The sequence below is a fragment of the Perna viridis genome, chromosome 14 (genome assembly GCF_037379345.1).
Source record: "Perna viridis isolate PV_CMFRI_1.1 ecotype Kerala chromosome 14, ASM3737934v1, whole genome shotgun sequence".
In the NCBI taxonomy this organism is placed as follows: domain Eukaryota; kingdom Metazoa; phylum Mollusca; class Bivalvia; order Mytilida; family Mytilidae; genus Perna; species Perna viridis.
The window spans coordinates 5,348,289-5,375,462 of NC_142458.1; the positions used below are offsets into that span (position 1 = coordinate 5,348,289).

General features: G+C 31.1%; 2 protein-coding genes and 1 long non-coding RNA gene across 3 annotated transcripts; 1 reads left to right on the plus strand and 2 right to left on the minus strand.

Moving 5' to 3' along the window:
* The first annotated feature begins 959 nt into the window (after positions 1–959).
* LOC148597879 (uncharacterized) lies at positions 960–7,438 on the plus strand. Its single transcript, XM_088561731.1, has 4 exons — positions 960–1,098; positions 3,934–4,099; positions 5,072–5,235; positions 5,494–7,438. Exons 1-4 carry the CDS (start codon positions 1,050–1,052, stop codon positions 5,607–5,609), a joined length of 495 nt encoding a protein of 164 aa, XP_088417857.1. The 5' UTR covers positions 960–1,049; the 3' UTR covers positions 5,610–7,438.
* Positions 7,439–8,533: 1,095 nt separating this feature from the next.
* On the minus strand, positions 8,534–11,605 carry LOC148597880 (uncharacterized). Its single transcript, XR_015918635.1, has 2 exons — positions 11,530–11,605; positions 8,534–8,762 (listed from the first exon to the last, which is right to left on the minus strand). It is a non-coding gene; the product is annotated as an uncharacterized LOC148597880 (long non-coding RNA).
* Positions 11,606–12,805: 1,200 nt separating this feature from the next.
* Positions 12,806–23,653, minus strand: LOC148597881 (uncharacterized). The gene is made up of 5 exons (XM_088561660.1): positions 23,515–23,653; positions 18,858–19,259; positions 17,354–18,491; positions 15,381–15,452; positions 12,806–13,157 (listed from the first exon to the last, which is right to left on the minus strand). Exons 1-5 carry the CDS (start codon positions 23,578–23,580, stop codon positions 12,970–12,972), a joined length of 1,866 nt encoding a protein of 621 aa, XP_088417786.1. The 5' UTR covers positions 23,581–23,653; the 3' UTR covers positions 12,806–12,969.
* Positions 23,654–27,174: the final 3,521 nt, after the last annotated feature.

The following is a 27,174-nucleotide window of genomic DNA, read 5'->3' on the forward strand; positions in this document are numbered from 1 at the left end:
AGTATATATAACTCGTACAACAGGTTGTGTCCTCCTTTTGTTAACAATTATAAAATATCAAATTTCAAGTATCTTGTCATTCATAATTAAACATATCAGTGTTCTATATTTTGACCTTTTTTTATTTTAAAATTTGCAGCATTTCGGCGTTATCATTTGCATGAATAAGAAATTTAAATGAGATGCATCACACAACTTTCATTTAAATGGTCTTATGAATAAAAAGCTGTGACCGATTTACGTTTTTGCATACTTTCAATAATCTTGTTAAACTCAACCAAAATACCAATTTTTAAGGTTTTACTCGCTAAGGTTTCCAAAATATAGCTATGTCGTGGATTACCAGCATTGAAAAAGTTAGCATTTAGTCAAACAAAGAGTGCAGGAATGTGATATACCCACAGCACACTACAAATTTCGATGGATTAAAAAAATATGGCAGTGAAAATATCTATTGCCTTTCAAATTTTTCGTTGCCCTGGCAACCGACAACATAACGATTCATTTTATTTTTATGATTGTGTTTGGCTCATAGAATTCTACCACCATACCAAAGATCAAGATCTACCTATATTTGTTTCTGATATGTCCTAGACCACATTTATGACCAAAAGTCTGAAAATATCTATTGCCTTTCAAATTTTTCGTTGCCCTGGCAACCGACAACATAACGATTCATTTTATTTTCATGATTGTGTTTGGCTCGTAGAATTCTACCACCATACCAATGATCAAGATCTACCTATATTTGTTTCTGATATGTCTTAGACCACATTTATGACCAAAAGTCTGTATGCATTCTTTGAGAACAGGGTTATCTCCAAACTAAATTATAACGGTACAAACAAATACGCTTATGTCTATGTTTCCTTGATTATATAATATAGCAACTAATCAATAGTAAAATGTCGCCCTACATTCATTTGAATAAGGACTTTATTGGTTACCTTGACGCAAAACAATTATGTACGACTGCGCAATCGTAAAATTTTATAAATTGTATTGAAAAAACACAGTTTACAAAGTGAAAAGGGTTAAGCTCCTACAAAATGACAGTACGGATTTATCTACACATTTCTATTCTGATAGAAATATTTGGTAAGATTGTTCATTTGTTTATCTGTTTTGTCGAAATATCCCGAAGTATATAATATATAACATTAACTCGCAAAATATATGTAGCTTTCATTTCTTCCTTACTATCATTATTATCATTTTTCTATACAATTTACAATGCTAAATGTAACAAAGGCTCTCTTGAATATTATTTATAACCAATAATTAATAAAAATGTTATCTGTAATATTTGACTGTTCCAAGTATAATTCAATTGATGAAGGAAGCCCAACAAAACGAATTGCTAACTCTTGACATAAAGCAATATGATTGGCTGCAACGTAGTTCAGTATTTACGATAAATTACAAGAACTTCAACTATGATAATCTGATATCATTTGATCTTGAACTTCATTTCATACTTCAATATGTATGGTTTTATATAAAATGGCTGGTGACAGTTATTTATACTCCGATTCGGCAAACTTTAAAGCAATTAATCTCTCTTTCTAAATATATTTAATGTTAACGAATAAAGAGTGAATCCGCTGAGAAGCTGTAAACTAAGACATACATCTTTGTTCTCTCTTCAAGGATTTATTTCTTAGTTTACAGCTTCTCAACGGTATAAATTTTCTATCATGGTAAAAAATGATTAGCAAATAAATTTACTTTTCACAACAAAAAGACGAAGTGATGACACTAGATTTCACATTGTTATTACTTTTATCGATTCGAGCAATAACAGACATTACAAATGGGACATGAAAAAAATGCTTAATTTTATAAATCCATCATTAGAAAATGTTTTGTACTTTACCCACTGATATTAGAATTATTTGTTTCCACTTGAAATACCAAAATGAATATATCGAACGCTCATTATATTTATATATTTTTTACAGATTAAATGATAAAAATTTTCTTTAAATAAATGATTTTTCGATGGTCCATGATCCCAGTTTTTAGTGGAGCCCGAGTTGCTCATTTGCTTTTATTACTTTGTATGTTTTATTTTAGTTACTTTAAGTTCATTGTTGTGTATGTCTGTTTTCCATTTGTGTTCTTTGTCCCCTGATAACATTATTTTGATTGGCGCTATAACCTTGGTTCTCTTTTATGTGATCAATATTTCAGAACCCATTCATCGTTATCATGTTTAAGGGTCTTGTCAAGTTTTCCATATCCCTGGTGGTTAAAACAATAAACATATGTGCGTTGTATTAATAAGAAATATTTTGGTTACACAATTGCATAAGATTTATTTGAAATTACCTAAAATTTATATCAATGTAACACATATCTATTTGGTTTTTTTTTAACTTGATATTTCATTTAACTGACAAGATTACAGTACAATCAAACAATATTGAAAGACGTTTATGGATAATTCTTGTCGGTTATCTAATCTTTACAAAGCGTTTATTGGTTGGAAAACATTGAAAGGCTATGTCATTTGCCAAACGGAAAGCATCTGATACAGCGTAAAACATTGTTTCACAATATTATAGTTTCCTTATTCAGTTTCAAATGTCAAAATATTTTAGATTGTGCCAATACGTAATTTGGGTACCCCGAAAGACCAAGACAACAACAGCCCTCTAAGCTCTACAATCTAAGATTAAATATCGAATAAAGCTTCTGAAAAGCATTGATGTCAAATGCAACATGTTCATCAATTCAGTGGTCTTTATAATCCGTAAACGAATTCCGGGATTAACATTGCATTAAACATCGAAAACATTTGTACCTCTATAGCAAACGATGATCTGAGGAAGATAGCCGCGAAAATGAGAACTTAAATTAATCTACTAGGATAGTGTTTTGTTGCTACATGATTGAAGTCTTCACCACATACGTCATTAATTCATATATCGTAGCGAAGTGACCATTTGCATTATTTTACCGATTTGTCCAGCGTGTTTTTGCTTTCTTTTCTCCTTTTGTCTTCTACGAACTAACATTTCATATGTAACTCGGTCGTTGTTTCTAGAAAAGCAGAGAATACTCATCCTACCGATGCACCAGGTCTATGTTACCAATTGTAATGGTACCTAGTTGCTTTTGTTTCTTTTTGTTATTTTGGTTTCATGCTCTTTGTTGTGTGCATTTATAATCTCAGTCTAGTCTTAATACTTAGATTTCTTTTCTCTTCATTTCTGCTCGAATCCTATTACTCTTAATTACTCTTTCATCTTCTTCTTTACAAAGAAGCCTCGAAACCTTCGATTGGTTGAATCTTTATATGATTTCCAAATCAATATCTGAAAGAATGGCTGATCATGTTTTGATGTACATATAGATAAAACGGCGGTACAATAGAGTTCAATAATATTAATTGTTAAAAAACAGTCCAAAATGTATATATCAAGTATTGAATGGAATGACATTTTTATAAAGTTCGTTATATTGTCGAGCAAGATAAGAGCAGAAAAAAACAGTTCAGCAAATGGTCAGCTTCTGTTCTTGATTGAGTTAAACTGATATTTTCTCCCATTTGTTATCTTAAAAATTCATAATGCATTATAGTTAACTAATTAATGAAACTGTGTCAAACAAAATCAATCTCCTGTGAAAAATGCTGAGATTAATTTGTCTATAAAAGTCTCCTGATCAGGATTCCAAAGCATTTCATACCTTTGCCTCGCTCATTACCTAACCCCGCCCGTTTATGCAAACTAGAAAAGCACAACAGAAATAACTGTGCAGATTTCTAATGAGTATTTCACGTGCCTAAGACAATCTTTCACATAATGTAATTCATCACATAACGTATATAAACGTTGAGTGATACGTTGTGAATTATGTAGCCGTTCTAAAGCTGTATAGGTGACATAATCAATATATGAAATGACAATCGTTTTTTTTTACTTCCAGTACACGGTGTAGACGGAGCTCTCTGTTACAGCTACGTATCAGGATATTCCTATTGTTCTGGATTTTGTTCCGGAAGTTACGGATACGAATACTGCACCAAATATTACTATTATTACTATTATACCTACTATTATGACTACTACTACACATACTACACTAGCTCTATGTATGTATTTCGAAAAACATTTAAGAAAAATATTTGTTCCTCAAAACATGATTATAATACTTTTATTAGGTGAACATTCCTGTCTATACTCGAATTCACCTCAGCCTGCTTGCAGTTTTTTTTTAATTATCTTTTAAGTTACTCATAAGTTCCTTTAAAAAATTGCCATTTAATTCATGTCGTTCTTTACTACAACTTTCATACAATTATTTATCTGTCTTACCTCCAAGATCGAAACATTTCCATATTTATTTTTTCTACCATAATATTGCACTGAACGTATTGTTTATCCGCCATCTTGTTTTTATGGATATTTTGAAATGTTCCCTATTATCTCACAATTGAAGAGCTGAAATACCATGATTTCCCGCCACATTTCTGCTCTTTACCTTTAGTAAAAGAAAAAAACCAGAAGTTCCGAATGAAAATGCTACAACTGGTACTTAATATGAGACTTAACACATAAAGTATTGAATTAGCCGGGAACCAGAAATATGGCGGGAAATCATGGTATTTCAGCTCTTAAATTTTGAGGTAATAGGGAACATCTCAAAATATCCAAAAAATTATGCCATTTTACTGTCTCAACTGATATGATGAAAACGAAATGATGTAAATAATTGATATAGAAACTTAATAGTTTATTGACAATTTTAGTTGTTAGTCTTGGATAGAAGAATATTGAAGTCGCATTGCCGCTAGCGGATCAACAGAATAGGGAAAAGCATATTCATGACATATTGGTATTGATTGATTTCTATCTGATCAAGTCCATTATAAGGGAAATTGTCCGTGAAAGTAAACGCAAATTTGTTAACTATTCAGATTACATGTTACTATTGTCCTTTTCATATTGCATCTTCGAGATTTTCAATAAAATGATATATATTTTAAACAAAACCGAGTTTTGTTCGATAGCTGAAAATTTGGAATTTGTAAAGCATGTCTTATTGTCATTTTACCGGTATTCAGATCTGTTGGAGCTATTGTGGGAATCGTTATCGGATGTCTCGTTGCCCTTGGAGTATTAATTGGCATTATCGCAGCTGTTTGCTCTGCATGTACAAAAAACAGCGGACAGACGGGTAGAGTGGTTCATCCTACACGAGGTGTTGCCATAGTAACCAATTCTAATGGTAATCAAATATGATATGTTACAAAGTATATAAACAATATCAAGAAGATATTTATATGATAGTATAATCAATGTAGATTTAAAATCAATAAATGTGACCAAAATTTAAAGGTTTTGAGTAATACTACATGAATCTGTTTGTTTGCAGACGTTTTAAATCTGTCTTTTAAATATTAATTAACCAATAATTATTACATGTTATTATAGTTAAATTTTATTAATTAAAGGCTAAATTTATGAATCATAACATCATTTTCAGCACAACAAAATCAGAACACATATCAAACAGCAGGGATGAATGTAAACATGCCTCTAGTAGCAGCACAACCAAGGCCGCCGGGTTACTATGCCAACGCACTACCACAAGCAAACTAATCCTCCACTTGACTATCAAAATTAGACAATAACGGCATCACTTGTATTCAAACTTCCTCTCCGGTACGAAAGACGTTAGCATAAGAGTGCGGATATTTGAAGCATTACCACGCTGTTTTATGCAAATAATTAAACTATTTTTTTCCCTTTTTTCATCGGTGGACACGTTTTGGAGCATTGCTCGTAAGATAATCCCACCCCATTTAACTGAAATAGCACATGTCTGTATAAAATATATTTAAGTTATTAAATATATGAAATTGATTTTTTTAATCATTTGACACTTTTCTATTTTCCTGTTAATAATAAAAAAAATCCCAATACCCAATAGAGTTCACGTAAGTCCACATGTCATGGAATTGAAAGTTCACCCTACACAGGTACTATAGTCATAACGCTTAACATGAAAAGGAATCACGTAAATCCCTGCTACATGTAGTAATTTTATGTTTTAATTAAATCATGAAAATGCCATTGCATCTTGTAATGTGTTATATTTATAGGTAATAAAATCCTATTAATGAGGAAATGTATTATTTACTAAAAAAATAAACTTTACCAGATTAATTGTTCACGTGATATAACCAACTATTTATGCATGTACTTACAATATTTAACCTGCGAATTTTCAGTTTTTTCTTTAAATTCACTGGTTAATTGAAAGTTAAAAACAATTTCACTGATCTTCAAACATTTCTAAAATGAGAATCATGTTTAACTTTTCATACAATTGTGGCATTATACATATTATATACGCATGCGTTTAAGTATTATCACAAAACAATGGAATTATTAAGGACATTGCAGTAGATTTAACAACCAATGAAACCTGGTTTATAAATAATTTATTTAAAATGCATAATCTTCCGAGTCAGTATCAAAGTGGCGAATGTAATTTGTGTGGTTCATCCTGGACGCTTCAATTTATTCATTTAATTTATTCTTGATTTTGTATTATGATTTTGATATTTTGTTTGATGTTTTTTAACTTAGATCCGAATATACAACACTACAAAAATGATAATTTTCAAAGTATTGCCAAAGACACGACTTTCAACGTTAATATTTAACAAACTTTCATTTTAACACACTTTATCAGCCTGAACACGTCATGAGCACTGTCATTACTTCTATGCTTTATTTGTCAACATCATATTCAAATAGCTCATTTTCCTAAGTGACAATTTTGAATTCGTAAGAAAACCCTAAGGATGATGGAATTATTTTTTCATTATGCCCTCATTTTATGTATTCGTTTCATTTAATCCTTGTCTGTATTTTCACTGTATGGAAACGCTCATTATAAAAATTTACCAAAATATGGTGACATTGAAAATCTGAAAATCAAATGGCTTGATCTGTAAAATGTACTACCTAGCCTCTTTCGAAATCATTAAATTCCGGACTTCCAGTCTCCAAAGTAGGTATTCAGTCTTACCATGACACATTTAATACAGAAGTGGATTCAATAAAAATAAATCGAACATATGTGGCTGTATTTGATTCGCCATCTGCAAAGTGGAATGTTTACCATTTATCGATATCATCAAATTAAAAGCAGTGTTTTGGTTTACAACCTTTCTATTTTAAAGCGTTCTTTTGTTAGATATTGGTATGTAGAAATGATAATATGTTTAATTTTGACTTTGTTTCACGTGCGTTGTTTTCATTCTTCATGGAAGTATAACTCATGTGATCTGGTATGCATATTGGATTCAGTGATTGTTTTTACATGGAATATAAATTGTGTTGACCTGTATTGAAACATTTGTGTTTTTCACGTATCACGTTTGTAAGAACTAAGAGTTATTAAATTGTATTCAATATAATTGCATGTTTTAATTGCCGCTCCTTCAAACTCAAGACTCTCTCTTGTCGAACTGTTGTCTGTTGTTGATTTTAAACGGGATGTGTGTAGTCAGCGAATATGTAAATATCAAAGTCAATTTATCGTACCCTAAAATACATAATTTGTCTTGTGTTTAAAATTATGTGGAGACTATAATCAGCTCTTTCATTCGTTGTTATTTTAAAAGTTTTGATTGTTTAATCTGTTTGGATGTTGTTAATTCCAGGAACCTATTGGATTCTTTTATTGATCTTCATTGCGCATCGTTGTGACGTTTTCCTAATCGATTGTGTTGGGTAGTTCCATTGCTTGAGGGGTACCATGTATGTTTCCACGTCTGTTTAGCTCACTTCGTGCAGAACCGCAACTGTCAGCCTGAATATTTACAGGTTTTTTTTTTCATTTGTTGTGATTCACAATATCTGTTTATGTTTTTTTTCCGAATGTGACAGTTATAAACACCTAAAAGGTGTTTCTGGGAAAGCTGTGCACCTGGTCAATGCTCTTAGTTTTTAGCATTACTTCTTTGTATAATAATGAGTTATATTAGTTATTTATGTTTTTGTTGTGTGTGTCTATTTTCTTGTCTAGTCGTTATCCTTGGATTGTATAATTTTTATTACTGCTTGAATCTTATTTCCCTTGATTTCTCTTTTACATAATTATCTGTACACTATAAAGCCTTTAACTTTTGTATAGAAAATTGTTTAATCTAAGGAGGTAGTCCTAGGGTAAGGGACATAACTCTAGAAATCAATGATATGTTTGTATCATATTCAATTTCACCAAAGCCTTATTAAGCTTTCATATAAAGTTAAATAAAATCAGTCAAAGTTACTTTGATGCTTACATGAAAATGACATAAAATGCTGAAAATAAACTCCAATGATTTCTAAGAGTTTTGTCCTTTACCCTAGGTCTACCTCCTTAATATTGCCTTTTATTTTTTTCCTAGTGCTTTCTTGATTATATCATACCATAAACCTTATTTATAATGTTAATTCAGTTATAATTTTTGCATGTGCGAAAAATTAAGTTAGACCAAAATAAATTTCAATCCCAAATTATTTCAAAACACCACTAAGCTCATTTAATGCTTTTTCTAGAAGAATTTCATCTTTACTACACATGCCCGGAACAATGAATATCTAATGTACATAATAGATGAGCCTGACGTTCTGCTGTTACTACACCCGACCTGACACATGTTCTGGCATGTTTAGGCCTTGTTTCTGGATCGATGATTGCGACTTTTTCTCCAGGACTAGGATAAACAGGATCATATCTTCTGTAACATACCATACCTGTAGATTAAAAAGTTGATTAAAATTTTAAAATATTGATTTCAAAAGGCAAACGTTTTTTGGTTGATGATAATTTTTTTTTGTTTTTTTTTGTCATTTTTTACACCTTTTTGGCCTAAAAACCTCCTGAGCACTGCAATTTTATAAGCCAGAGAATATTTTGTTTCCTTCAGAAATGATTTGCTTCATTTTATTTTCAATTTTTGAAATTCTTAACATTCAAGCTTTAGCAAGCATATGAAAATCTACATTTTACCAAAGAGAGTGGAGAAATAATTAAAATCAACATTAGGCTCAAGGAAATTGGTGTATTAAGTTAAATCTGCAGAAATAAGTCTGTAATGCATTTAATATTTATACTAGAAAAATGCAATTGTTTATTTGTTTACTACCTATGAATATCATTATTTTTAGATAGCACATTCTTCAATTCTGTATGAAATGTATAAATTAGGAAAACGGAAATATTTTGGGCTGTAAACGTTTAGTTTACCAAATTAATAGTAAAGGTAATTACTTTGAATGTTGAACTTTGACTTGCAGCCAAAATACAATCTTATAGGACAATGAGAAAATATATATATATGGCCATACTATATTATCCAAAAGAGAAGTATGGTCTTTTGAGGTGAACAACGATCTAATGAAGTTTATAACTAATTCTTAAAAATGTTGAATTACGCATTGTACATCAATTATTTAGTTTCAATGGTCGCAAACCTATGTTTATAATTTTGGTAAAATCGTCCTATTTACAAAAAAAAACAAAGTTGTTTAATCATTGATTTAAAGAAACACTCCGGGTAAGAATCAAGCAAAATGTGATTTATGGTTGGAAAGCCTACATATTTTTGATATCTTTTTTAAATGTTATAGTAAACAGAAATTTATATGTGTTAACCCTTGTTCCTGAGATATTAAATTATATTAAATGAAAGGAGATAACTCTGTAAATGACACTCTATAGAAATACTATAGAAACTGTTGCATTTTTATGTAAATTATCTCCTACGAACACAAAGATTGCAGTGGATAATTATCCATTTCATTACATAGACCTTTAAAGCAACTTATTAATAAAAAACAAAAAAATTGTAGCCTTTTTGAGGTGTATAACATATTACAGAATTTGCATGATGCTTAATAAGATTGCTACTCAATATCGATAAGTTATATGGGATGCAGCGTCAGCGACATACTTTTTACATAGACGCTCTTAAACATGAATAGCTTAAAATTGTTTTATTTGGAAGTGAAAGATTTTGGAGTTGACGTATACAGTTGAGAACTTCAACGCAGACCGACAGCGTATTTTATTTGAAGTCTCGTATATTCCCGTTGATCGAAACACCAGTACATTATAAGCAAACTAAAATATTATTTGAGTACAAGTATCTTCGTCTATAAGGACAAAGCCTGAAATCATATTAGATGAAATATACTTTAAAATAAGAAGTAATATACATCGAAATCCTTTGGTAATGAATAAAATGAATATTATATACTGTATATGTGTTACATGTAGTATATATCAAGAAAAGTGTATATGCAAATGTCAGTGTTAGTATTGTTTATATGTAACATTCTATATGACTATAAAGATTATATATATACTTATGATAAATAGTAATACGTTATATTATATACAATGATTCACGGTGATATACTATTGTATTAGCTGATACATGACAAACAACATTAGTACATGTACTGATATAAATTATACACTTATTACACAAACAGACAGACTGCGTTAAGTACTTTTCTATCCAAGAATTAGGTAAAATGTGTATATGGTGTGGCACATGAAGAAAAAAATATCAGAGATCTAATTGCATTATCTAAATAATTATGCATGATAATCTCCAGAAATAACCAATGATGTGTTTGTATAGTTTGCATTTCTAAGACATTGATTGGTAAATTTAGTCGAAATGGAAATTTTTTTTTTCAGATAAGAAGTAACTAAATGTGAGTCACAGATGCTTAAAATATATATTTGTTGTGTTATAAATGTATTTAAAAAAATGTTAGGCAAAAAAATGACATCTATAACCTGATTCTTACACAGAACAGTACTTAAATACCTTGCGGTTAGAATGTTTTCTGTAATATAGAACATAAGCTAAAAATTACATAATTAACTATGCACTTATTACGTATGCGGATGACGATTTGAGTCATATAGAAATAAATAGTATACTGATTTTATCATACAACAAAATAGTATATTAGTCTAAAGAATATTGAAAAACAATTCGTAGAGTTTATAACATAAATATTCATATCATTTATTATTATTTGTCATAATGAACAAATTCTACAACTATACACTGTTTTTGTTATAAGAAAAACATCTACCCAATTATATGTGTTTCTTTCAATTTCTTTCTGCTGTTCGTTTGTGACTTCTCTTGCCCCCTGTCATGATTATGTCTTATTCACGTTTTACTGTTTTTGCCATCAAAATTAATTTCATCGAATAATGTATACAAAGATTCAGCCCATAACTCTTACAAATCAGAGATACTTTCGTATTAACCATTTTACATCGATTTCAAGTAGCATTTCAGATGGATTTCATTCTGTTTCAAATAAATGCTTGATAGTCTTTGGTGAAATCGAATATGATTCAAACATGTCAATAATTTGTATAGTTATGACCTTTAACATAGGTTTACCTCCTTAATGTTTTCGGCTTGCCATAATTACGTATAATTTAAGAGAAGCATAATGAATTATGTATCTACATGCAAAGAGCACTTACCTGCAGTGCATCTGCACAAATCATCGCAAAAGTCTCCGAGGCTAAGGTTCCTGATGAAACATCTTCCTTTTGCTGAAAGGAGGCTCGGAATTAACTTTAAAAAATACGAATTTTCTGACCAAATCGTACAAAAAGACAAAATTCAAGCATTTTGATATTATGGAGCTTTGATTAAAGAGCACATAAGTCAAATCAAAAGCCCATAAAAATAGTTTAGTGTATCACCGCTGATTTAAATGCTGTGCCACCTGAGATGTCCATCTGTATATTGACATTATTTTACGTTAAATTTACGAACACTAAATTCAGGACAAAAAAAGATAGAAACAACGGAATAGCGTGATTCTGTGATTTTATGAGAATGGGTCCTTGTCTACCATTCAAATGCATGGGAATTCGTCTTTAACATAACGTTGAGTTCAATACTAAAAGCAAAGTATCTTTCGTAAAAAAATACCGATAAAAATGACAATAATCTAGCTCAATATGTTTAAATGTTACAAAAAGCATAAAATAGAATATGTTGCATTGAAATGTCACAACAAAATGACAACAAAATGCAGATCTGTCTTCGGATTTCAATACGTTCTACATCGGAAATCTCGGATCAGAAAATAAAACGAGAACGAGATCAACTTTGTTGAAATTCACATTACTTGTATCGGATTAGCTTCCCATTCTATGGTATATGGAAAGCGAAAGAATGGAGATGGGGATATTTCTATTAGGAATGGGAGATGGTGTCTTGTGTAAATTGGAAGTTCATACCATTCAATGGCTGTACCATGGTATTTTTGTATATTTTGAGAGGCATTGTGTGGTTTATGAAAAATTCAATTCTCTCGACAATCTTCAAATATCGGTAGACGCTGTAAAATAAAACTACGTACTTTTGATGCCTAAAGTTTTCTCGATGTTTCATATTCATTTGCAAAATATAAGTTGCTTGCTATGACATGCCTGTTATTTAAGGATTTGTCCTTTTATCTCTTCTGTCCATTAGGCATCGAAACTAAAATTCCATAAGTTTTATTCCAATTTGTGAAACAATTTAGTGACAAACCCATTTTTCTTAACAGCTGATGAAAAAGGACAAAACTGGCCTTATCTGGCTATCAAACCAAGAAAATCAATTATGTTGGTAGTTTAACTTTAAAATTTACGGAAAAAAATATTTCGTAATTATGTCAATGAAACACAAATTCAACAGTAAATCTTGTCTTCAACAATGGGGCTCACAATGATTTATTTGTTTGAATTAAAAAAGAAAAACGGGTGTGAAGTAAAGTTTTATTAGTATTTAATATAAATCAGCTTTTATTAAAGCTCATTCCTTCTTTAAAAATGAAATTAAGAATGACAAAAACATTAACAGCAATGAAAAATGAGAAACATTATTTTAAGATGATCAAACAAATGTCTTTATCACAAGCCAAAATATTACGGCAGTGGTCCAGAACATGAAACATCAAAGTAGCAACTCCAAAATGCTATTCGTTCTGCTGCTACAACAGCTGATCTAACACATGTTCTCTGTGGTTTTGGAGCGGCTTCTGGGTCGATGACAGGAGCAGTCTTTTGTCCGGGTTTTGGGTAAACCGGAACATATCTTCTATAACAATCGTGACCTATAATTTGATAACAATAAATTGACAATTTTGAATGATTCCATCATCATATATATAATACGTAATAAATATAAGTATGACAAAGATAAGCGACCAGTTTTTTATATTATTTGTACTGTTTTAGAAAAAAAACAATCAACAATAAAACGTAACATGTGCATAATTGTTTTTGTTACTTTTTTATTTGTGTATGCGTGTAACCTATGCAACTGTTTTTTCCTAATAATACTGACAGTTTGAGTATCAATCAATATAGATTTAGGCACTGTCCGTGATAGAGGAGATTTGTGGTGTAGAAAAAAAGCACAACACTTAAACGAGGTTTTCCAGACTAATATGCTACTTTTTACGTTATCTGTATACAGATGGAAATTGTTTATTAGACCATCCATTATACTCCCACTACAATCCAACACAACTCGTACATAGTTCTTATATATACACAATTTAAATAATTCGTATCCCAAAAGTGCAACGACCACAAGAAAACTAAGATAAGTTACTTGGTCTGTAATTATTCCGTAAGGAAGTAGACCTGGGGTGTCCCTAAATTATTCCCATAATTAAATTTTCTTCAAATTTGCAAACGATATTAAACAAACTGTAGTACATCTTCTGACAATTTTGTAAGAAAATTGATCATGCAGATTTTGAATAATAAGGTCTAAGAAATGTCATTTTCGTTGTTATGAATCATTGGCCAAACTGAACAATATTTGATATTTAGGGTCATTTTTTACAAATTATAAATGAACACTATAATATTATGTCAAATTTACTTCAAATGGATTAATATATAACATTTAACATTTTGTTTTTACTATTTTTTAGTAGTCGAAGAATTACTAGGCTTTTATTTTACCAAACTAACATAAAAGGGGCAATATTTAGCTACATTTTGTATTTGCTTTTAGAAAAATCTCTAATTTGCAAAAAGTCCATAATTCAATTTTCATAGAAAAACGATTTTATACGGGCTATTGAAATACAAATATAGACAAAGTTTCAGAAGTGCTCACCGTGTAGTTTTTTTTTTCATGTTTAAATGATCGTTGGGAAAGGCATTTCTTAGTCAAAGTAATGGCTAAAATCATGGAAATATGTTGTAAGGTTACCAAATATCAAATTACAATAATTGTTATTGAAGAAAGTGCATTGCCAGGCACAGCATGATGCAAAAAAACTCAAACAAATATTCGTTTTCTGCATGATTGGACAAATTTATATTGTATACTAGTAGTTTAATGCTGGAAGGAGATGTATGGTAACCACACATGTTTGAAATCTTACAAAAAAAAATGTTTAAAAAAATTTCTCACTTCTTAAAGGTCAAGGAGTTACACTGGCAAGGTTATTGGTTAGCCATTCTGTCTCATTACAGAGTATATTTCAGTATTTCAATTTGAGTATTTTATGTAAAAGAATCTTGGATAACAATAGAAATGTCATTTCAAACATTTTCCCACTTAATGAAAGACATATTCCTCAATGTACCCACTTGAAATATTTCAATAATACTTCAACTTTCAAGCTTATAAAGAGCAGAATTGCACGAGGCTCACACCTTTGTTCTAGATTTTGAACTCTTGCTTGGAGTCAAATCCCTTTAACATCAGTGTCAGTTTGAAGCTTATAAATTGGAAGTCTTTCAAACTTTATAGTGACTAAATCATTTCAGATTGGATTACCTCCCTTACCCCAGGTCTACTACCATAATAAGGAATACAAATGAATTCGCTTGGTTTTGGTTTTGACATGTATCAATCACCTACTCTCTGATTTTGTAAGACTTAAATGCTTTATATCTTCAAAAGGGGCCATTTTTAACCTCAATATACAATAAAATATAGATCAGACTTCGGTTTCAATACTCTCTTGGTCGGAAATGCCGGTATTGAAAAAGAAACTAGAATAAGACTAAAAACCTCATTATAATGATTGTCAAATATAGAAACATTCCATAGGGTTTATGGAATCAATTTTCGAAAACGTAAGTGCTATCATGTGGTCATATGAATTATATGTTATGATCATCGATTTTTGTATATGCCATGGGATGAATCAACAACATTTAAAAAAAAATAAAAATTTTCACTTATGTATATGCCATGAAATAAGTGAACCTCTCTGTGAGGGTGTTTTTGTTTTTTGTTTTTTTTTTGTTTTTGTATCTGTTTTTGTTTTTGTTTTTTAGTTGGTTCATGTAGTAAGACATTTACTCACCCATTGTACATGCACATAGGTCGTCACATACATCACCAAGTCCTGGTTTTCTGATAAAACATTTTCCAGACGCTGAAATGATAATTGGAAATAAACAAACCGACTCTCATCAAATAAATAATTATAGGATTAAATGTCAAAAGAGCAATATTTTTAATGCAAATAGCAAGGATCAAGAAGAAGTAGAAAACAAAACAAGTAGAAAGTAACAACAACAAATTGAAAAAAAGAGAAAATAAAAATACGTTACAAAGTAAACACACTTAAATTGAGCATGTACTCCATAATCTACTCGGCTTGTTTAACTGCGGTATGTCAAATGATATATTACTCAAAACTAAATAACTGAATATATCGGGTATAATTTTATGAAAAGTTATCCATCCTTGTATGTCTCCATACCCATTCCTGTGTTGTGTTTGTTTGTTTGTTTGTTTGTTTGTTGGTTTTTTTTTTCAAATATCTCAATTTTGAAAATAAACGGATTTTTGTTTTTGTTTTGTTTTTTTCTTTAATTTTAAGGATTCAAAAATATGTTTTTCCATGACAATCTTGTATAATTTCTTACAACAATTTTGTCAATTGCTTGATCTGCATAGGGTTACAACAATGTAAGCATATCTGGTTAGTATGGCATGAGTAAATATCTTTAATATCTGAAATTGTTACAAAACTAAAGTGATCATATCCGAACTGTCCTACAATATTATACACAGATTTAGCTAACAATCAGCGTCTTCGTTTACCTAGTCTTTTCGTTTTCGACCGAGAGATCGGAATAAGAAAATACTCATCATAAGTGTAGATAGAAAACCTTACAACTATTGTGGTTTAAATGCAAGGACTTCAAAATACCGTGAAAGAACACATATTCATTGAGTATTATTTACGTGGTTTTAGTGGTTCTGAAACGACATTGCATGATATTCCTAACGTTCATAATATCTATTATTTTAAATTTCACGGTTAAGATATTTGTTTTCTTCTTTCGACAAACCACGTAAAATGATACTCGCAAGAGTTCTTTTACAGTAACAAGCTACTGCGAATATCAATTAAATCAAAGCGTAAAAACATAACATTTAATCAATCGATGGTCTTCGCTTCGGTGCAGATATATTATAGAGACCGCTGTAGGTCTTTTCGAGTATTCTCCAGGTTTTTAAACTTTATCTGAGACTTCTACCCACCTTTTTAGTAGTCTTGATTCCTATGAAACTTGATTAAAATATTTTTTTTGTTTTTGTTATTTTGTTTTGAAAAGATTTACCAGTATATACACTTTAACAAAAAAACTAGAAAACTACAATAAGTGTATTGAATTAATTACAATATTAAAATAGAAGAATAAAACATAACTAATATGAAAAGAATGAATGACAATGAACAAAATTAATATGCTTACTGTTGGTTTCCGAATGTTAGTATATCTCATAAGCTTATTAATAGTTTGAAAATAAATCCTTTTCTCTTTTTTTCCTTCGTTAGTTCAATTTGAGTTGACAAATGTAATTTATCAATTTGTTAGTCATTAAACATGCTCCTCTTGTTATTCGATATTTACCACAAAATATTCAGTCTTTTACAATCAAAAATCCTCATAAAAACCCGGAGTTTACTCGCAAAATCCGCTACATATCTCATAAAAATCACGATTAGAGTTGATCACGGTATCGTTCATCATACTTGGGGAACGAGGTTTTTGACGTGTTACTCAAAGACAATGTTATGCATTATTTTTTGTTGATTAATATGCGTAGCTACACATTTTGATATTTTGATCTTTACATCAATCATTCTTTCTTTTTATTCGTTTTTCTTTTAATGATTAGTCATTAATCTTTCTTTCTTCTGTGTACCGATGACGCACGGTGTATAACAGTAACCCAGACACGCGGAAAAAGTCAAACCTAAGGAAGATAGCGGTATGGAGGTTGAAAGAATATTTTTAAATTATTACATCATTGACTTACCTCTACCCTCTTTTGGACCTCCAGCACCATATGTTGTTGTATCCAATAGCTGCCCTGTTGCATTAAAACAACATCCTATTTCACAATCAGCTGTTGTCATACAGACCATCCCTTCGCCGTCAATAGTTGATGTTTGGGGTTTAGGTGTGGTTGTGGTTTTACGTGGATGGTCAATCACGGCAACGTTGTGATTCGGATGACCAGGTCGTGGACCGTGACCTTGTGGTGGGTATCCTGGTCCTCCTTGGTTTGGATTGTATGGTCCACCATGCGGCGAATGGCCAGGTCCGCCCATTTGAGGTCCTCCATGTGGTGGATTGATAGCTCCTCCCATAGGTGGATTGATAGCTCCTCCAATTGGTGGATGAGGTCCTCCCATTTGTTGATGTGCTGGTGCGGATGATCCAGATGGATGTGGCATAGACTGAGGTCCACCTTGCATGTGAGCTGGTAATTGTCCATTCATTGGTTGTTGATGACCGCCCATTTGCATGTTTTGCGGACCGCCTTGCATCGGCATATTTCCATTCATTGGCATTTGACCTTGATGACCTTGATTTTGACCTGGTCCGTGCATTTGATTGGTCTGTTGGCTTTGGTGAGGTGGGAAGTATTGTGTCATATGACCTGATTGTTGTTGTTGCTGTGGTCGTTGACCCTGAAATCCTGGTTGGTTGTTAGCGGTCAAAGGCATACCTTGGTAAGGCGGCATTCCATTATTTGGCTGACCTCCTTGTGATAATACATTCATATTAGAGCCACTTTGTGGTTGTCCAAACTTGTTGAATTGATTCCCTTGTTGTTGCTGCTGCTGCTGTTGCTGCTGACCAAACGGAGTCATGTGACTATTTTGTATTTGGTTTGGCTGTCCAAATTGTTGTTTTTGTTGTTGATTTGGTGGTTGTTGGAACATTGTTTGACCTGTGTTCATGTTACTAAGCTGATGTTGCTGAGGATTTGAAAAACTATTCTGCTGAGGGTTTGAAAAACCATTTTGTGGTTGTTGAGGATTTGAAAAAGTATTCTGTTGTTGATGTTGTGGATTTTGTGGTTGTTGTTGTTGTTGACCAAAACCCATTGGCTGCCATTGTTGTCCAGATCCCATTTGTCCAGGGCTGTTGAATTTTTGGTTTTGATTCTAAGTGGAAAAAGAATTCAGAAATTATCCCTTATTTAATGTACACATTATCCAACAGATCTATAAACATTTGAGGCGAATTGACCTGTTTATCGAAAGTTTTCATTTCTAGCACGAAAATACGTATAAAGGTTTAAACGTGCGTTTGATAAGACAAATTATTTTAAATAATATTGTGTACATCATTCGTTAAGCTCGAATAAAATTTATATATGATATTTTGTTCTTTTAAGATATATAAGTGTGTTTCTTCTACGATGTACATCATAATCTTCATATTTTGTTGTTGTTTATTTCAAATTAAAAGAAAAACAGACAGTAAAAAACCTTAAAAAAACTATCATTCAAAGTGCATCAATTAATTACCATCTGCTTAGTTTGTGGTTGACCGAACTGGTTATTAGGGTGCATTTGCATATTTTGATGCTGCATTTGTGTTTGTTGTTGATGTTGCTGTCCAGGTTGTTGTTGTTGTTGTTGTTGACTTGATAGTTGATTTCCATTTTGTTGATTCGGTTGCTGATTATTTCCTTGTTTATTAGGTTCATAATTAATTGGTAGTGTCTGTTTCCACTGATTTTGGTTATTATTGGGCGAAAACCCACCGCCGCTACCAGCATTTGAGCTACTGCTACTACTACTGCTGCTGCTTGAAAAACCTTGTCCTTGGCTCGACGTAGGAGGACTTGGATTTGAAAAACTAAATTTGTTTTTGGCACTAAATACAAATGAGTTTGATCCTCCTCCTTTAGCACTTATTGGCGCTGCCTAAAAATGCAATTAAAATTGTCTAGATAAATGAAATATATATGTAAGCAATACCTATATGTCAACTGTTAAATTCAGTTGAGAAGACTAGTGAATAAATCGCATCCAAGTGATTGTATGTATAATTATCAGAAATCTTTCTTGTCAGTAGCAGTTTTCATGAAATATCATGCATGTCAAAAAACTCACTGAATTTAATTTTATTTCTTAAAAAGAAACATTTACAGCACACGTTTCGGCTGCTGCACTTTCGAGATAAAATGCATTTGGATTGTTCATGAAATTGTCATTTTGCAAGATATACTTTCTCGATTTGGTTTGATTTGGTTGGTCCTAATAGAAGAAGAATATTTTGATTTCTCAAAAATGCAGATCATTTTAAAGAAAATAATTACTAACGTAGCGCAAAGGAATAGTATACGTAGACCGCTAGATATCGTTCGTTCGGTGGATGTTTAAACACCATGAATCATCACTGCCATTGGCAGCGTGTGGTTTTTTATAGAACTAAACACTAATGATTTTGATTCTTACAATATAGGTTTCTGACATATTTTTTGTTATATAATTTTTAATTCGACAGATCGTTCATACATGCATGAACGCTAGGCAACTTGAAACCAATATGGAGGCCGTGTGGTTTGAAAGAGTGTGGCAACGCCATAAACGGCATTATATAGCCGTAAGAATAGTTATTACATCCACATTGATTTTACCGGTACAGTTTGTTCACAGAGAGTAATTTTCAGCTCGGGGAAAGAAACTTAATAATGTTTAAAATCTAACCACAAGTAAATTCGCCCTAACATTGAATTGTCCCAGAACTAGATTCTATAAATACTTTTACCGGTTCAACACATTTCAAAACAAAAATCTTAAATGCATGAACGACCAAACATAGTTGTTTAATCATACAATATATCACATATTGCTAAAAAGGTATCACGTATTCCTTACAGTAAAGAATTTACTTCTCATAACTTATACCAAATGTTTTGAGAACGTCAACTTGACTTTTCAATTTTAAAATAAGATTACAAACTGTTCTTTAAAAGCAAAAATAACCTCTTTAGCTAGAGCATATCTCTAGATTCATTTTATTGAAATAGCGTATAGATACCAATTACCCGAAAGAGAAAACTGCAGCTGAAATATTATTTTAAATTACAAAAATCTGAGACAATCTTGTCTCCATTTTTTCTCCATTTTTGTAGTGTAAATGTTAAAGAGTAAAGGACACTGAAATCATATAGAACAAGATTGATCACAAAAAATATATGGTTATGTGTTAGCAATACTTTAGAACATGTTGACCTTGTACTGATATTTCCGAAAGTTATAGATGTCGACTCTGATTGTACCAGTGCCCACACGTATGAACTTCCGTTTGGAAAGTGCCAAAGGTTGTGCTGTTTAATTTATGACAAGTGTTCAAACCTGTTTTATTTGTGACACGATATGCATTGATCATGTATAATAAATTACAATGCACTAATCAAGTTACATATGCATTATAAAGATATTAATTAACATTATTTTATCAGACAATGTCTATTGGTGTTGTAAATGTACATGTATGTTAAATCATTAACCCATGTCGAATTACAAAACTTCCCCTTAAATAAAGACAAGTCTTATTGGCTTAAAAGTTTATATGTATAGTTGACTTATCTATCTTTGACAATCGTACTAGGATACAAATGGACGATTATTTTACTTGTCATCATTTGTGTAGTTAATTATAAAGCCTACACTGGACATGTTTTTAAAATTAATTATATTCGGCCTGACAAGTTCATAAATGTTAAATGAAAAAAATAAACAAATCTTGTTCTTTTATTATAGGTCATTTAGTTTCTATTAAAATACGAAATAACTTCATGTACGGTATTATTTTTATAAAGTTTATTTCTGTACAAAGCCGTATCTTTTGAAATGGTTCAATTGCAAATCATTTTTATTTTCCTCAAAGAATAAAACTGCAAAAAAACATTATCGGGTCACTATACTATGAACTGCCAAAAAATAATTAAAATTGATATCATTATGAACCCTGGAAACGTACATCTTAGTGTTAAATGTTATTGGTTATTGTCATTTTCAGTACTTTATTTGTGTGTTTGCTTGTTTTTGGCTGTATGAGGTGAACGACCATTGAAGTTTACATAAAATTTAGACACTGACAATGGTAAAGAGATTTATTGTGTAGAAAACACTACCAGACACACAATGCTTTTTTTTTTAGTCTCCATGTATTATATTTTAACAAAAAGATAATTATTTCTGTATTTAGATCTGCACCTTTGAGAAAATCAAACGTTTATTCCCCATTAAAATCAAACAAATCAAATAAAATCAAGAACGATAACTCTTGCAAAGTGCAATTTCATGTATGATCTATATTTCTTTTTTATCTCAAGAGAGCAACAACCAAAGACTAACATATGTTATGTTATCAAAAACTGTTTCTGAAAAAGAACTAAAATTTAATTCAGTAGGTATTTGAAGTGCATGACTGTTATTTTATAAAGACTACTAATTGATTTGAAATATCGCTTCCTTCTTTACTTTAAAGCTGATCTAATGCAAATGAAGGAATATCTTCCCTCGCCATTGATCTCAGTTTCAATTATATAGATTGGGCAGTATCGTTAAACAATCCTAGTTTCTGGGATTTTATACACCACATCTACTCCGCAGAACTCGTGTTGTAGGATACTTCATTCACTGTGAAATCAGCATCATATCTAAAACTACATTTAGAGATCGACAGAAAAGGGAAAGTCATCAAGAAACTGTGCGACAAACACGATTACGATTCATTCCGTATTGTAAACCTTTAATTTGTGGCGACATCCCTTCAGCACCTACATATGGAGTTTTCAAATCACAACTTATACTTTTGTTACCGCACTAGACTTATAACAATTAAGCGTCTGAAACAGGGATATGTTTCTACAAGATTTCAGTTTCACAAAAAAACTCTTGCATCGGTAATTTATACTGTGGTAACAAAACGTCACACGATCAGGTGATAGAAAAATAGATATAGCCTAATTCTACATCTGTCAATAGTTTGTCATTTTGAACGCTCTGAAATACAAAAATATTTCCTCTGTCTATTATTTCAACTGCGCTCCAATCACATAAAAGATAAAAACTGCTCTCGATCGCGGAAGAAATACAGGATTGTCAATAGGGACAAATGTAGGAACCTATTAATCTTGTATGTTAAGTTAACGTTACAAGCTTGAAATATATTTATGCGACCAGCGAAATTGTCGTGACTTCTATTTACATTTTAATTCTTGGTTATGCAATTTTGTCGTCTTTGACCATGTATTTGACGTGACATGTTTTAGAATAAATTTTATTTGTTTCTCACACATTATTTGTTACTTATGATATGAATACAGCTATACATGTATTATGTATATTGATTTTGGAACTCTAAATATCATATCTCATCAAACTTTTTTGGAATTTACCAAATAAAAAACACTAAAACGTAATCACTTGGATAATGACCACACCTTGGTGAGATTTCTTTTAATATGTTTAAGTGCTGAAATTTAAAAATCATGCAAAGTTACAAAAAAAATAAATCATGTTCAGATAAAAACACACGATTTTTTTACAATGTTAACGCATAACTTATGCTATATTGAAGAGTAATTGGTAGTTCGTTTGTCTTAGAGGTGTCAGATAATGCAGAAAGCGAGAATGACAGTGAAAATTGAGTTATCACCATTAAATGATAAAATTACAATGCATTGCATTTACAATTTATACCTTACATTGCATTGTTGACACTTAATTAAAAACAGATTTACGTTTCTACATTTAATATAACATTTTAAATAAACTTTCATGGAGAATTTGTGTTTGTTTCCACAACAATTCACCCATGGCTTGATTTTTACTGGGAACTTAAGTGTATATATCGGTTCTTGTTCTAAACAATTTGTTTGTCAGGGTTTGTTCGTGTAAATATAGGGACGCTCTTAAGAAATTGAAAATTACATGAAATCTTGGTATATTACCTAGTAGAAAAAAATTTCGGTTGTGACCGCATCTTAATAAAACTGGTATTCGTATGTAACTGTTATTCTTTTGCGTGTTTTTTTTTTTTTTACTTTAAGCGAAATGAAATATAATTTGTTGAAATTAACCACACTTAAATGAATAAGCCAACTGTTATATACGCATGTTTTAGCTCAACACATAAATAATGTATCATAATGGTTAATCTTACCCCATTTACTAGTTTGAGAATTGTCGTTGATATTAAAAATCCAAAACATAAAATATTGGTCGCCATTGTATCTAATTACTTATTAAGAGCCGAGCTTGTAAGAGAATGAACGTTTGCTACACTCACTGAATTTATAATTAGTATTTTTGATTAATTCAGGCTTGTCACTTAAGTCATAATTTTATTTAATTAAATGGACAAACATTTAATTGTTTGGTCGAGAAAATGATGTCTTCCTCCCATGAAGTGTACGATTGCATAATGATTGAAGGAGCCTACTGATTTTGTCTTGATTGATCGAAATGTTTTGTTTCAACATGAAATCATGAATTTGTTAGAAAAGTTCTTCACGTTATTTCCAATTTAATGGAATTAAAGATTTTAAAGATTACAAAATATATCAAAGCGTGAATAAATATTGGGACTATTCCAGTACGTCAAAACCCAAATTCATGGCAAGAATCATAGAAAAAAGACGATCTGCATATAAAATGTATCGAGCCAAATGAAATCAACCACATATGAAAACTGGAGATAAAGAAAAAAAAGATACAAGCATCTATAGAACTGCACTGACGCAATATGACAAAAATACGGGAACTTTGAACTATTTTATGAGGATGAACTATTCCACAGCAAAACAGATCAGCCGCAGAAAGAACTAGATTTTCAGGAGTCTCTACGTTACTGGGTTTACTTGAAAAGTCTCTCTCTCCTTGTGGGATAAGTCAAAAGATTTATGCAATTAATTAGAAAGTTTGTTTACAAATTAAGAAACATGTTTGTACATAAAAGGTGTTGTGTTAATGTATTATATTATATTTTTCTCTAACTTAATATATTCTTTCTATGATATTTAAAAACGACAACGAAATGGAAAATACTTGATACATGAGTTTTGGTGGTAGAATCATTTTGTTTGTGGTAGTCCGGAGGTATTAAAATATTATCAGAAAACAAAATGACAAAAATTTAGAAATAATAGTCAACACAATTCATTAGTTTATTACAAAAGTTATACCACTGCTTGACGAAACGAATATCAAATCCATGGCATTTAAAACATTAACATAATGTTCTCGTTGTGGGTGAATATACATTCAAAAAAAAAATTACATATTTTCATTTACAATTATATTAACACTTGTTTCATTGAAACAAATTTTAGATAAGTTTATTTTCAAATACTTTTTACTGTTTCAAAAGATTGTTTGTCTAGTCTCTAGTAAAGATATCTTACGTAATAAAAATGTAAAAAGATTTGACAATCAATCAAGATCTATTAATCATATATTAAGACAAAGAACCCGTTACCAGCTGAAGCATTTGATACCTAGACTACTTTCGGATTACACTCCCTTGCAATGTGATAGGTGTCGCTGGTGGAGTAGGACATGCTAACCTTCCCGGTACACATCATGATACTCCCGATTTTAGTGGAAGTTCATGTTGCTTGTGCTTAAGCTATGTATACTCTGCTACACCAAGTATATAAATAGTATTATGTGATACTCCGAAAGGTTGCATGTTTTTTCGTCCGTCCGGCTGTCCATATGAACAATTTAGAAAATATTGAAGGAAATTTTTGAAGCTTAGTTTATTTATTCAGTATTATATTACAACGATCAAGTTCTATCTATAAAATGTATCTAGTATAATCAACACTGAAAGTTAGTTTTGTGTAATATTATGGAGTCTAGAAAGTTTTAATTTTGTTTTTGTTATAAGTTATGGAGTCTTCATCAACATTTGAATTTGAGTTTGGTTTTTTTTTCCAATGTTTTTGTATTTTAAAATGTGTCGATGGATATCTTAAAAGGTACAACGTTGCCTAGTATCATTTAATAGGACGTCAGATGTCCTTTTGAGTTAGGTATTGTGTCACGTATCATCATTTTTCATAATATTGATTAATTCGGTACATTACGTATGCATATGGTCTTTGTGCCCTAACGTTCAGGTTATATACTTTGGATTTGGATGTATCTAAACTCTCCCATTATGTGATGCTTTAGACTTTTTACCAATATTAAGTCTTCGCAATGAAGCCAAACGATACATTTTCTAGAAGTTTTTTTTTTGTTCAAACTCAATGTTTTTTTAGATAATATTGTTACTGGCAACTTCTTCCTTAAAGAAAATATGTGAAAAGGTATTCCATCATCCATGCCAATTCTAGAAGTCAGGGGTCTGGTCTAAGTTTGCCTTGCATCGTCCTAGGCCACAACAGTTGCAATTTCCGTAATTCGTTCCGTAAAATTTTCAACAGTACAATTCAACGATCATCAACATGACCTTTTGACTTAGAGACATTAGAAATGATTTCAATATTACTAGCCTTTGATTAATTACACAAAAGTAAGCCGTCTGTGCTTTTCGTTTTAAATCCAAATTCGACATAGACAAAACTACATATAAAACACATTCCAAGAAATGAGTATGTTCATGACGCATGTCACTCTGTTAAATAAATTAACCAGATACAGTAATTGACGCAATCACAATGAAAATAGTGTGTGTCATATTCCTGCAATTTTTCATCATGTTTACTGACATTTGAAATGGGAAAATTTCATCAAAATACCTGAAATTTTCTCGCTTAGTATTTTTACTAAATTTGAACATAGAGGTAGTGTGTTTTCATAACTACAAAATGCTACATAATAAAATATTTCATTTTTCTGTTTGTTTCAAGTTTCATTGTGTATTTGTGTTTAAAGAAGTATAGGTCTACTTCCACAAATGGTAAAGAGATAACATTTGATCACCTGTAAATACGAAAATAATAAATAAGGGATACAGTTACATAGACGAGGCTAATAAGAATACTTATTGTTTATGTTACTTGAGTTTCAAGAGCAACTCTTTCGTTGTACCCGTGTATAATGATTTGGGGCAGCTACAGTTTGTCCTGTGGTATGAGGGTGTCCTCATCGTTCTTTCATTATTGTTCTAGTTGAAAGAAATGTTTTTCATGGGTCAGCGGAGTGCACGAATATTTTTTTGCAGTGTCATTTTTTCAATAGAAACTAAAATATGTTGAATTAAACAGGTGGTCACCAATGACATCAATAAACAACAATTAGTTCAAACTGCTTCCCCATTTATGCAGGGCACGCTTAATGTGTACCTTAGATATGATGATATCTGAGATACAAGAAATGTCGTGCTGATATTAATATTTCCATATTGATTGACGGCGGTGATCTAATTTATCTGACAGAGTGACATGCTTTTTTATACTGCATCATTTGTACACCTCATAAATGTTGACAGCTTGTATATTGTATCTTTTTCATGTAATAACAATGTATTTTTGTAAAATTTATTCATACACATGATGTCATTAAGCAGCAATTGTGTCGTTTGTTCTGTCTGATGTTTATGGTTGGGTATGATTGAATTAATTGGATCATTAATGTATGTGTATGGTTTTAAATCTCTATCCTGGAGTCAGTAATAAAATGTCATTTGAATTTATGACTTATATGATCCCAACTTCGGCGGTCATTATCATCATAATCTATACAGGTATTGGAAAGGTTAGTTTCGATTGTCAGTTATTAAGTAGCACTCCATGTAAGAATCATGCAAAATGTGATTCATGGTTGCAAATCCTACATATTTTTATTTTTGATATTTTGTTTATAATGTCATAGT